Source organism: Miscanthus floridulus, chromosome 8 (assembly GCF_019320115.1).
Source record: "Miscanthus floridulus cultivar M001 chromosome 8, ASM1932011v1, whole genome shotgun sequence".
NCBI lineage: Eukaryota > Viridiplantae > Streptophyta > Magnoliopsida > Poales > Poaceae > Miscanthus > Miscanthus floridulus.
In genome coordinates, this window is record NC_089587.1 from 187,234,820 (window position 1) to 187,247,607 (window position 12,788).

At 44.0% G+C, this 12,788-nt stretch overlaps 1 protein-coding gene across 2 annotated transcripts; it reads left to right on the plus strand.

Moving 5' to 3' along the window:
* Positions 1–308: 308 nt before the first annotated feature.
* Positions 309–5,228, plus strand: LOC136474303 (adenine phosphoribosyltransferase 1-like). Of its 2 annotated transcripts, XM_066471893.1 has the most exons (7): positions 309–730; positions 866–976; positions 2,496–2,588; positions 3,022–3,174; positions 4,025–4,083; positions 4,778–4,857; positions 5,021–5,228. In XM_066471893.1, the coding sequence occupies exons 1-6, from the start codon at positions 502–504 to the stop codon at positions 4,841–4,843; spliced, it is 711 nt and encodes a 236-aa protein (XP_066327990.1). In that variant the 5' UTR covers positions 309–501; the 3' UTR covers positions 4,844–4,857; positions 5,021–5,228. The 2 variants fall into 2 exon arrangements, with proteins under 2 accessions (XP_066327990.1, XP_066327991.1); XM_066471894.1 differs by lacking the exon at positions 5,021–5,228 and having other exon boundaries at positions 3,022–3,178.
* Positions 5,229–12,788: the final 7,560 nt, after the last annotated feature.

Below are 12,788 nucleotides of genomic sequence, written 5' to 3' on the forward strand. Positions count from 1 at the left end.
CGAACCAACAACGATATGAATCCGCCAACCGAACAGGCTGACTGAGGCTAGGGCGCGAAGCTTTTCACAAACGCCCACGCCCTCACTCTCACATTGTCACGTACAGAGTACAACTGTACAAGTAGGGGCACACACCGAGGGAGAGAGAGAGATTGTGTGCCTATGCGGCTATGCCTATGCACGTAGTAGAGCCGTACAGTGCAGGGGCTATGTGTGGTGTGGGCTGCCGTGCCAGCACTGCTCTCCTGCCCTCCTCTTTTCTTTTATAAACAGAGCAAGGGTAGGCGCGAGGGAGGCCAAGAGGAGGGAGGCCCGGCGCTTGTTTCTGCCCGCTCTCAAGTCACTCCACTCCCCGCCCCCTGCTCTGCTCGGTGCCTCTGCCTCGGCTCTATATATACGCGGGCGCACCAGTCCCGCAAGCAACAATAAAGGCGGGTGTCGAAGAGGAGGGTAGGAGGAGCTTTGGACCGAGCGAGGGAGACGAGAGAGCGAGAGGAATTAATGGGTGAGGAGGCCAGCTGCAACGCCGTCAGCGTGATGGAGGCCGCCACCAACGCCAAGCCGGCCAAGGAGAACGGCTGCGCGCCGGCCGTGGCGGAGGCGGCGGCGGAGGCCGTAGCTGCGGTGGTGGCCCCGGAGGCGGCGGCACCCGTGGCCGCGGCCGCGGCCGACCCCCGGTTGCAGGGCATCTCCGACGCCATCCGCGTCGTGCCGCACTTCCCCAAGCAAGGTGTGCCTTGCTCGCTCCTCGATCTCCAAGCCCTCTCCGGTTAACTATGCCGCTGCTAGTAGCAAGCGCTGATCGATCTTTTTATTATTTTTTTTTTGCTCTGCATGCGGCGTTGGGGGCCGGCTGGTGGTGCAGGCATCATGTTCAACGACATCACCACGCTGCTGCTGCGCCCCGGGGTGTTCAAGGACGCCGTCGACCTGTTCGTCGAGCGCTACCGTGGGATGGGCATCGACGCCGTCGCCGGTAATAATCAGCAGAACCCGACGGACACCTCCCCTCGTCCCTCGTCACGTCCGTCCCCATCTGATCTCTGCCGACTGGCTACTAGTCTCTCTCTCTCCGGCGGTGCCTGTGCCTGAAGCGGCACGTCGCTGTCCCGCGGGCAGAGCTGAACTGTGGGCAGAGTTCTGAGATTCCTCCGTAAAATCTCGGGGGCAGATCTCCCCTGGTCCTTTTGCTCCCCCGCGCTTTTGTCGTCGTCCGCACCCGCGCCTCGGCACCTGCCCTGCCCCGGGTCCGTCTGCCGTCCGCTGCTAGGACTGCTACGCCTTTTCTCGCTCGCTCGCTCGCCCGTCGCAAGTCGAGCCTGCTTTCCTCGGGAGGATCATATCATAATCGGATCAATCGCCTCAATAATCCTCCCACGCTACTGTTGCATGCTGGATTTGCGTTGCGGCCAGCGCCGCTGCCATATCCATCCGTCAGGTGCAAAGCTGATCCTAAAGCCGCAAACGGATAATAAATGTGCGAGATCGTGGTGGACCGCCGTCGCTGACAGCGGGGCCCTTCTCCTTCCAGTGTGCATGTGCCCTCCGTGGACCGTGGTCGCGGAGCATGGGACGGCGTGTGGCTAACGTCGTCTGCCGCCTGCCGGTGTGGTTTGAGTGCACGCTTGGCGCTGCCAGTGCCAGCCAGCCCTGCTGCCCGCCTGGCCGCCTGCCTGAACCGGCGAACCGGCCATGCATGCACAGGGCGTGCATGCGTGCGTGGCAGAATGTCTGGCGCAGCGTACTCCCTCCGTCCGTCCTCGGCACATGACCGGAATCTGCCGCATTCAGTAGCGTATCGGGGGTGGGCACTGGACACACGTAGAAGGAGGCCCCTGCCTGCTACGGGGCCAAGGGGTCAAGGCCGCGGCAGCATGCAGATGCAGCAGCGTCCGGCTCCGGCCCGCGCGTGGCCCCGAGGCCCCGCGTGATCGGACGGGCGTAGCAGCTGGCGCACGGGATCGGGCGGTGGGGGGACACCGGCGGTACACCCGTCATGCATCGCTTCTGCTGGTGGCGGGCGCGCCCTGATGTCACGCGGCATGTCGTTATCGCTGCTAAGTACTGCTTCTGAGATTTTGCTCTTGGATACTCTGTCCGCTTCTGCGGGCTTTGTTTCCTGAATTTTCATTTTTCTTTCCTTCTCTCACCTTTTCCGTTTACTCCATTTTATTTTATTTTATTTTAAAAAACACGAGCTTTATTATGCTTTAATGCGTCGCTGAAGTTGCTTATGTGGCACCATCTTTTGTTAGATATTGTTGTCTTTGTCAGTCAATTATTCGTCCTCTTCGCTTTGGCTTATAAGCCGTATTTTTTCGGTCAAACGAATAATATTTTTCTCTCTTATCAAATCAGTCAAAATTTCTTTCAGCCATGTCTGAGTTAGCCAAGCGAATAGGGCAATTATTACTACCTGGCAGTGCCAGGCCATTCGTGCTCCCATTCAGCATTTGCACTACTAGTTCTGATGACTTGTTTCTTGTTTCCTCCAGGGATTGAGGCCAGGGGCTTCATATTTGGCCCGGCAATTGCGTTGGCTATTGGCGCCAAGTTCATACCTCTGCGCAAGCCTAGGAAGCTCCCAGGTGAGATTCCTTGAACATGTTTTGTTTTGATTCTGAATTCATTCCCATGCATATACTCTGTAGCCAGCTGTTGCTTTTTCTAGTGCCCAGCTTGTGGTGACACCCTGATTAAGTATGTTTAGTCAGGATACTTGCTTAGCAGGCAGTAAAGTACGAGCCTTGCCCATAATCTCTGACACCAAAGTTGTTTCTCTAGCCTGCTCAGCACTTTTGTGCATGCATGCAGCCCATGATGGGATATTAAGAAATGCATCAGCCTTTTATACAAGATCATTCTGCACTTTTGTCCACATGTTCTATATATTATTAGCCCAAGAGATGCTGTGTGCAGTGCCACTTACCCAAAGTGTAGTTCTGAGTGGCTTGATAGTTAAACAAAATTTGTTTAACAGTAATAAACATGTGCTAACATCGGCTCTTGAAAACATGGAAGGTGAGGTGATCTCTGAGAAGTATGTTCTTGAGTACGGGACTGATTGCTTAGAGATGCATGTTGGAGCTATCGAACGGCCTGGTGAGCGTGTGCTGATCGTCGATGACCTGGTTGCAACCGGAGGGACACTTTGTGCTGGCATTAGGCTTCTTGGTACGTGAGTGCTAATTTCAACTTTATGCATTCAGACAAATTATTGACCAAGGCTTACATGCAAAGTATACATGATGATTAGTTACCGATAGAACCTACAGTACTCTTGTGCAAAGAGTGATGTAGAATATCCATGTATTTTGCAGATGTTACATTTCCCTATTTTTATGGGGATGTTTTTTTCTCTCTGAAACTTCAGACTGCTGCTTCAGTTTGCACATTCACGACACACTATTCATGGACCAGTTGTAGCAGCTACTCCCTCCGTCCATCGTGTCCAGGTTCAGAGTTTTTTTCTGGACGGAGGGAGTAAGCTTTAAATTGTGCATTATGCATCTGTGACATTATTATAGCAAGCCTTCTGCTGTTGTGCATCACAGCATCAGGTGCATGTCAGTCGGGTACTCAGGTCAGCATCAGATTATCCACCTCTGTTGGACCTGTGCCAGCACAATGTACTGTAGTTAGTAGCATTTTTTCTTCTCAGTTAAACCCCAACTAGTACACATTAGTTTGCAGATATACTTTGACCTGAGAAATGTGGACAATAATACTGTAAAGTAATAGTGATGGGCTTTTAATGTGTTACAAATGTCAGTAGCCTCCATCAAACAGCGATTATGGCAGAGTATTATAGTTTTCTGGTACCTTTGTCCTTCAGATGGAAAACTGTACTTGTCCACAGTTTTTGTAGTATGCTTCGAGGCAGAATTTGAATTTTGAGAATGCATATTGATGTTAACTTATCAGTGACTATCTGTAGTTTGTTATGTCTTTTCTTTGGTCTGCTACTACAGTATTTGCCTTTTTATGTTTGAACTCATAACTAAGTTAACAAATTGCTTTCCAGAACGTGCTGAAGCTGATGTGGTCGAGTGCGCATGTCTCATTGGGCTCCCAAAATTCAAGGTATTGTTGCTGGACTCACAACTAACCTGAACAGGCAAAATCAGCTGTTTATTATAATGTTTGTAGGTGCCATATACTGTACTAGCCTGTATTATAATGTTTGTACACTATTTAGATAATGCTGTCCGCATACATTCTGATAGTAACTGTTAGTGCTATTGTAGCTTTACAGATCTTGTAGCCCATGATTTTGTTATGCACAGCCGCAAGGAACAACTTGGCCTTGTTATTAACTGTTACTATATAAGTACGAACAACATGAACATGTCTGCTCTGTTGCCGACACATAAGATTACTCAATATCTGTACCAGTTGGGCATCCATAGACATGACTACATGAGATTTGGGTGGACATTGTTTGTTATTGTCTAAATAAAACATTAGAAGGCACATGCACCGCACCAGTCTTAACTCTTACTTTGTTTAGCACGGGAGCACACCTCTGTTGTGTACCATGGTTTCAGGATAGAGAAGATCTGTAGGTTCCAGGAGAAATCAAGCTGAGACATTTGCAACGTAGTCCCCCTAATTCTGCTTCTTGTCAGATAATCTATTATAGTTTTAGTAACCGGTCACATTAGTAATTTGCAATGAAGCATTCGTTTTTATGTCTTCAAATTTCAAACGAAACTGGTTGATATGGAAAAAGTATTCAAATTTGTTAACTGATGATGTACTAGTAACTTCCCCGCAGGATTTCTACAAGTTGAATGGAAAGCCTGTATTCGTGCTGGTTGAGTCCCGTGAATCCGATAAATAAGAACTTCTGGTCAGGTGAGGGTTATTGACTGCATTCTTATCTTTATGTTGGTTTGAGTTCTCTTTAGCAACTACAGAACCCTTATTTCTAGTAATGCTAACTTGAACTCTAGCTGCAAGCATTGTACTGTAGTGATTTACTTATTTTGCTCGTTTCCTTCGCTTCTTGTTTTTCCAGAGGAAAGCTGGTGGGTTCCGGTTGAACGGTGGAGGGGGACATCGATAAGACAACTATGTGGTGCATTACAACTAAGGCTAGCTGCTAAAAGTCTTGATGAGGGGAGGAGTAGAGTGTTGAGAGTAGGCTGAGTAGTTTTTCAGAGTACTGAAGAGCTTGTAGTTCTGCCGAAACATGGTTATTAGTTGAAGCAAGAGTGTTGCTGTTCCATTGTTTGTTGGTTTTTATGGTTTTAGTTTGAAGAGCGCAAACAGGGATGGAGCTTGAGGGAAGAACTTCGACAGCAATACGCATGCTTAACGTCGAAAGTAGGAAACTGCTACGTACTTGTTACGCCTATCTCTATAGGCCGGCACCTCCTCCAAACTCTTCCTCACTCTTCATCTCACTATTTCTATTTATAAGACTAGATCCTATGGATGGATTAATCTTCTCTTCATAGCTGCCCGATTCTGAAGATATGAATTAGGGTTTCAGAATGGCTCTAGAGGGGGTCCAGGGCTGTATATATAGGGGGTAGCGTCAATTCTGGACCCTCGAATCAAACCGACTTGAATAAACGGCGTAAATGCGATCTTTAAGGTGGTGGGAAACCGACGTGGCGAGGAGAGGCTAACCCGTGGGTCCCACAGGCCGGTCGGCTTGCAGGTGGGGCCGGTTGGCCCCCCATGTCAGCCTCTCACGGTCATCTTCGGTGGAGAGTCCTCTAGTGTCCTCTGGAACCTTCTGGAGTTGTTTACGCCACGGGAAAACGTGATTTACTTTGACGAATATGTTCACATTGACGGTTTTCTGGATAAACCCTGCTGAAAGCATAGATTCACCAAAACTCGTGGAATTTGTTAGTTTAAACCTCTATACCTATGTTTGACGGTGGAATTAAACATATATGCAGGTTATGTTGACGGTTTATAATTGATGCTAGTTATCATCATCAGGGAGCACCGGAGAAAATAGTGGCAATCCGAGGCTAAACAAAAAGAAATTGGAGCCACAGGGCAAAAGCAACAAAAGACAAAGAATCTCCAATGATCAGCAGATCTAACGACTATCAGCCTGTTCGGTTGGCTGGGCTGAATTGTGGATTATTTACTGCTGGCTGGTTTGGTGTGAGAGAAAAATACTATTCCAGCCTATAATCCATCATCGTATACGATCGTTTATGGTCTGCCTAACAGGCTATATATATATATTTTCAAATGAACCACCAGAAGGAACGAACACACCTCGTAGCAGGGAAAACGTAGATATACGTAGTAGAATTTACCACAACTCGTATTTTTGGGCCTCACCATCCTCCAAATCTTGGGGCGTATACTGGTATCCGTGAGTCACGGATACCGACCGTGAGCAGTGACGGAGTACTTTCCCTGCGGTGCGTAGAGTAGAGTACACACCTCTGTTTCCTGCTCGCCTGCGTTGTCGTCTGACAAGCGGCACGGGCGCACGGCGCATCCCATCCATGACGCCATCCTCATGGGTGGAAATCCCGCGACGGGGCATTGATTGTGAGAATGCCGAGCGCTTCGTGCGTGTCACCTCGCATCCTCCATGCATGCGGCACTGGCGCAGCACCAGCGAACCTCGTTCAGGATCCCCAGGCGAACGTGTTGTCACATCGCCCGGCAGGGGCCGCAGGCCTACGCCTAGCCCGTGCGGCCGTGCCCCCGCCTGAGGAGAGTACTACTGCTCTAGTACTACTCCTTGCACGACGCGGGGACAAGGGGCCCAGCGTACGTGCGCGTGTAGGTCTACGCTCGGCGCACACCGCGAGGTTGCCGGCTCGGCAGACGCCGGGGGGGTGGCGTGCCCCCGCTGCGCGCATGCTGGCCTTTCCGGCGCCAAATCGGACGACGGGTGGCAGGGTGGCGCAGATGCACAGCGCCATGCCCATGCGGTATCTCCCGCCGCAGCGGCCCTACCAGCTCGAGCTACGTGTTGACCGTTGAGCCCGTCACCTCGCCATAAATCAGCCCAAACGACCAGGGATGATGCGAGGGCCTGTTTGGTTCAGCAGTACTGTATTGTCTGGTGCGGCATTAACTACTAGACCATCATGTTAAAAACTTAGGATCAATAGAGTAGATCCAGCGGTTCGTGTTCTTCCATTTGGCATAAAGCATGTTAGAACATGAACTAAAACAAAGAGATAGAGAGAGGGAATAAGAGTAGAGAGGTATTACCGACCATCAATGGGCTTGGCGCTGGAGCTCGAGTTCGCCATGGTGTGGTAGCGTGAGGTGTCGGTGAAGGGGTGACGCCAGAGCAACGGTCTCACGAGAGGCGTGGACGTCCACGGGGCGACTCTCGTGGCGGCGGCGTCCCTACGACGTGGTGACGAAGCTTCCCGTCGCTTCAGCGCTGCCCTCTAAGATCGGATTAGGGTTAGGAATGTAGGTGGGGTTTGTGGCGGCTGCGGTGAACCTCATACCCAGTGCTCCCGCTCCTACCTTCCTCTTTATAGCGCTGCGCGACGGGGACCCACCAACCATAATTGGGTTGGGCACCCCCGATCATGGCATGGATCAAAGGCCCAAATTGGCCGTTGGGCCAACTTGGTGGAGATCAACCTAACACATCATCGATTCGAATGGCTGGCGGCATTTTTTCGACGAAGAAGAATTATACTACTCCCTTCCCAAAAGAATGCAACTATGGGTTACATGTCACATGAAGCGGTTCATGTTTAACCAAGTCTCTAGTAAATAGTATTCACATTTATGACTCCAAATTAATTTATTATAAAAATACATTTCATAATTCATCTAATGATATTTATTTGGTATTATAATTAATTATACTTTTATATCTATAATTGGTCAAAGTTGATATACTAACACGTGACACTGTTCCAAAATTGCATTCTTTTGGGGACGGAGGGAGTATTAGATAATAGCCGGGTACATCAACACATTACAAGCACTCTAGAATATACTACATATATCCATGCAAGTTGAATTAGCTTAATTTTGACTAAAAACATGATTAATTATAAAATTGTTTGGCTTCTTGAATCTTAAAAAATAATAATGCAATCATTTTGTGGACGGACAAAGTACATGCTAAGCAAGCTACTACAATAGTCGCGAACCAAACAGGTCCCGTGGATCCGTGTGGATAATACTCCCTCTGTCCTAAAATAGAAGTCGTTATGGACTGCATGCAGGTCAAACTTTCTCAACTTTGACTGGGTTTGTAGAAAATACGTGCAACATTTATATTTCCAAATAAATTTATTATGAAAGTATATTTGGTGATCTATCTAATGATACTAATTGTATATTATAAATATTAATATTTTTTATATATTTGGTCAAATCTAAAAGTGTTTGACTTCTCAGAAAGTGAGAATGACATCTATTTTGGGATGGAAGGAATATTTGTTTTCTCTCTAATAAGAACACCTCTAATGGTTAGCACGATGCAAAAAACATTTGAGCTAGCGGGAAGAGATCGAAGAGTTAAGCTCTTTGTGCATCCCAATACACGAGAGATACAAATACTCTATCCCTATTGACACGAGAGAATATATGAATAAAGATCATTTTACATGCATGTGACACATACAAGATAACATAGAAGACTCGACACTTGACTATTATTATTGGAGATATCATGAGAGCAAGCCTAACAATAGAGCTAGGTGTTTGTCTGTAAGTCAAATTATAAGAGCCATACAATAGTTGTCTACTACTCCCTCTGGTCCATTTTATCTGGTGCACACGTATATAAGATTCAAACTTTAAAAACTTTGATCAATAATTAGGCTAATAATTTTTAACTATTATAATACAAACTTTATATGATTTTGTAAGGAATTATACTATCCATTGATTATAAGTTTATAAGCATAAATAATATAATATAAAGTAAATAAATGGTCAAAGTGTAATTTAGGAGACTATGTCATTCTAACTTGCACCGAATAAAATGGATCGGAGGGATTACTTTTTACTATACCGCACGTTCTCTTTTCTATTCCTCCTTACCTCCACTTGCTATTTGGGTCCACTACTGCATAGGTTCTGTGGCCAACTTGTTGCTTGTATGAGAGCTATACCCTTCCCTTCCCCTCCCCCCTCTCTCTCCCTCTCACTTCAGTAAAAGATCCTGATTAGCTTGGCTGCAAAACTATTATTATATTTGCTTCGAGGCTATTTTCAAAAAAAAAAACTATCTACGTTTTGAAAAAGGATATGATTCTAATATATCTAAAGATTATCAGCAATTAGCCTATGCAAATTATCTATAAAGCTTTTAGAAAAGAGTATCTATATTTATGACGTTGAATATGTGTATATAAAAATATGTTCCATGACGTACTTATCTATTTACTATTGTAAATATGATAATTTTTTACAAAGAATTAGTCAAATTCAAGACGGTTTGACTTGCCATTTCAAGACTTCGACAACCTTGTGTGTGGATGATGATGCTATCTGAACTACTTTGGAGTACTAGTGGACAAAATATAGCATAGAGATGACATAAAGAACAGCCTGAGTTAATCCACATGGGTCTCCAACCGACCTTGGCAATTTTACCACCTTTTTAGCGCATACCAACATCTTTGTGTGCTTTTGAAAGTTTTGCATTAGAAAATCAACATGTGCCAGTTCCCATGTACAAAGAGAATAATAACTCTGTACCAAGCAGCAATCTCAATGGCAAGTGGCACATGAAAGAAGATGGAGGCAATATAGAAGACTTTCAAAATGGAGATATGTAGAGACTTTTGAAAGTTTCTTGTGAGCGTCCAGGGGTTTGAATTGGATGTCTAATTTAAAATTTCAATCCTATCACTACTAACGCCATCATCGCCGGTTCGGATCATCATCAGTTTTGTTCCTTGGCGGTGATAACCTCATGACCATGGTTATCACCGTCAGCTTGTGTTACCAACCGGCTGTGATGACTGATTCCTAGAAAATGAAAATCGAACCCAAAAAAATTTGTTCAGGGAAGCCTCACACACTCGTGCAACGCAAGGCACAAATCACATATCACGCGATTTTTCGTGTGCATGCGGCCAACGAGACTTGAACCTAGGACCTATGGCCTCGTGTGTAGCTCCCTTAACCGCTCCCCTCCAAAGTCACTTCTGACTAAAGGATATTCACTTTATATCCACTTTACTGGAGTTTAAAATAAATATTTGAGACCCTAAAAGAACTTAAATGGAAAAAGTTTTAACTAGAAAGTTTTATATCTTGTCAAGATCTGCTACTTTGCTTATGGTTGATATTTCATCTGAGGTCATTTGCAAAATTTAAATTTGACAATGTAAGAATTTCAATTAGAAACTTAGGATCATAAATGATTTCCAACAAAATAGTGATCAACTACAAAGTTGTAGATCTTCTGGACTTTTTTCACCCGAGGTCGTTTGCAAAAATTTAATTTCAAAATGTTAGAACTTCAAATAGAGTTTTGGGACCATAAATGATTTATAATGAATAAGTCATCAACTAAAAAGTTTTACATCTTATCAATATCTACAACTTTGTTTCTAGTCGTTTTTCCATCTTAGGTCGTTTGGACAGAAAAATTAAATTTCAAAATATAATACCTTCATACACAATTTTAGGACCATAAATAATTTCAAATGAAAACATCATCATCGATAAAATTGAGATCTACAACTTTGATATAAAGTTTGTCTTTATTCGACTTTGTTTGAAAAGGTTATGAATCTTATTGCTAGATCAGACGATGAGTTGGCGGTGATGAGGAGCCAATCACCACTGTCAGTTGGTGACATGAATCGACGGTGATGATTTTCATCGACGTTGGTTACACAAACCAGTGGTGATCACCGCTGGGTTATATTACAAACTGGAGATGATAAGCAACACCACTGGTTCTAATAAATCCGGTTGTGAAAGTGTCGTAGGGGATAACTATTTCTATAGTAGTGTATATATGGCTCAAGTAAAAATGTAGAAAAACCACAAACTAGTTATATAATGATGAGCTCCTAATATTTTTCTAGTGTACTCTACCTCACCTTTAAGAGGGGAGGGGGCTTGGACCCTAGGACTAAAAATTAGCCTTGGATGCCAAATAAGAGGGCTAAATATTGCTATCATGTGCTTCTTCAACCAGCTGATCACAAAGTTTTACATCACAAACACTTATTCTTGGGGTACATAACATGATCTTCCCTTTATTACAAATGTCCACCTGAAACACGCACACACACGCAACAACAACAACAACATTAGCGTGAAAAAAAGCGTCTAGTGGCGCGCATCATCATCCCCAAACTCCTTGAGTGTAGAACAAAGACCCGTCACACGTCCTAATAACCATAGTTCTCAAAGTCATAGTCAGGCTCATCTCGTGAAACCAAATTATTTCCGTATGATTTGTACTCGCCAACATTCCACCCTATGACTATGTAGCTTTTGAGGTAAGTGGAATGCTAGGGTAAAACCTACTATTTGGTTAGGGGCTAACTTTAGCATTCAATATTGTACAAGTATCCTCCTTAACAACCTCCCACTTATCCCCATTCATCCCAAACCATCTCACGCATCTTCGCATCCCGAAGGTTTTATGAGTTTTAACAACTACTTCCTCCATTCTAAAATATATAACTTTATGAGTTTTAAAATTTGTCTAAAAATTAACATTCTACAGAAATATGAGACACTAACTCCTAATGCGAAGATAATCACGGGTGCATGCAAATGATAACTGCCACATCCAGGAGATATGCTCCGGAAAAGAAAAGGAGATGAGTGTACACATGTACCATTTTAAGCAATAAATAATTCTTGTGTGGAAAAATTATATCTTAATAGAAATTTTATATATAGAAAATTGTATCATTTTTAGCAACAAATTTAGGATCATAAATGATTTACAATGAAATACTAGTGATCAACAGCATGGTCCGTCTAAAAAATTATATATATATATATATATATATATATATATATATATATATATATATATATATATATATATATATATATATATATATATATAATTATTAATTTTGGGACGGAGAGTATCATTTTAAGCAACAAGTAAATTTATTGTTTGGCCACGTTAAAACTCCATATTGCTTCAAGATTTTAGAGTGCTTATTTTAAACAACAAATAACTCTTGTGTGAAAAAAAATTAAATCTTAATATTGTTTCAAGATTTTAGAGTGCTCATTTTAAGTGCTTCAAGATTTTGCTTCCAATCTTACTAAAGTTCTGTGCGGCAAAAATCTATATCTATATCTAATAATAAAGAGGCAAAATTTTAGTCCATTTTTTTTGTCCATCCATTTTATTTTGTCCGTCTTTCTCTGACTACTGGACAATGAAGGGCTTCTTCCGTCCGAACTTATATATATATAACCCATGCTTATACAAGTTAGAATAGATCTTATCTAGCGCGATACGGAGTCCAATTCCAAAAACGTATTGTACGGTATATGTTGACACCTAAATTTGAAAAAAGACAAGCACGACATGCGGAGGTCCTACTGTGTTTCAAATTCAAGGAAATATTAGCAATAGAATTATTTTGGACTTTTTGGAGGCGCTACGTGGTGAAAGGAAATAACAGAGTCTCCGCATCGATCTCCATGAGGAAGACTTGACCAAATAGGAATTTGGGATGGTCACGGGAAAAGCCGCTAGACCAAGTCCGTTTACGATTAATTTTGGACAGCGGTGATTTGACCATAATACATGGTATAACGTGCACGAGAAGACAACATCAAGGTACACGTACGTGATATCCATGTTAGGAGTTTGTTAAAGTCCG

What these genes read in the sequence shown, in the direction of transcription:
- LOC136474303 (XM_066471893.1), top strand. Translation starts at nt 502, where the DNA reads ATGGGTGAGGAGGCCAGCTGCAACGCCGTCAGCGTGATGGAGGCCGCC. An exon ending in TGCTGGCATTAGGCTTCTTG is followed by an intron (nt 3,175 to 4,024) that starts GTACGTGAGTGC and finishes ATTGCTTTCCAG; the next exon opens with AACGTGCTGAAGCTGATGTG. An exon ending in TTGGGCTCCCAAAATTCAAG is followed by an intron (nt 4,084 to 4,777) that starts GTATTGTTGCTG and finishes ACTTCCCCGCAG; the next exon opens with GATTTCTACAAGTTGAATGG.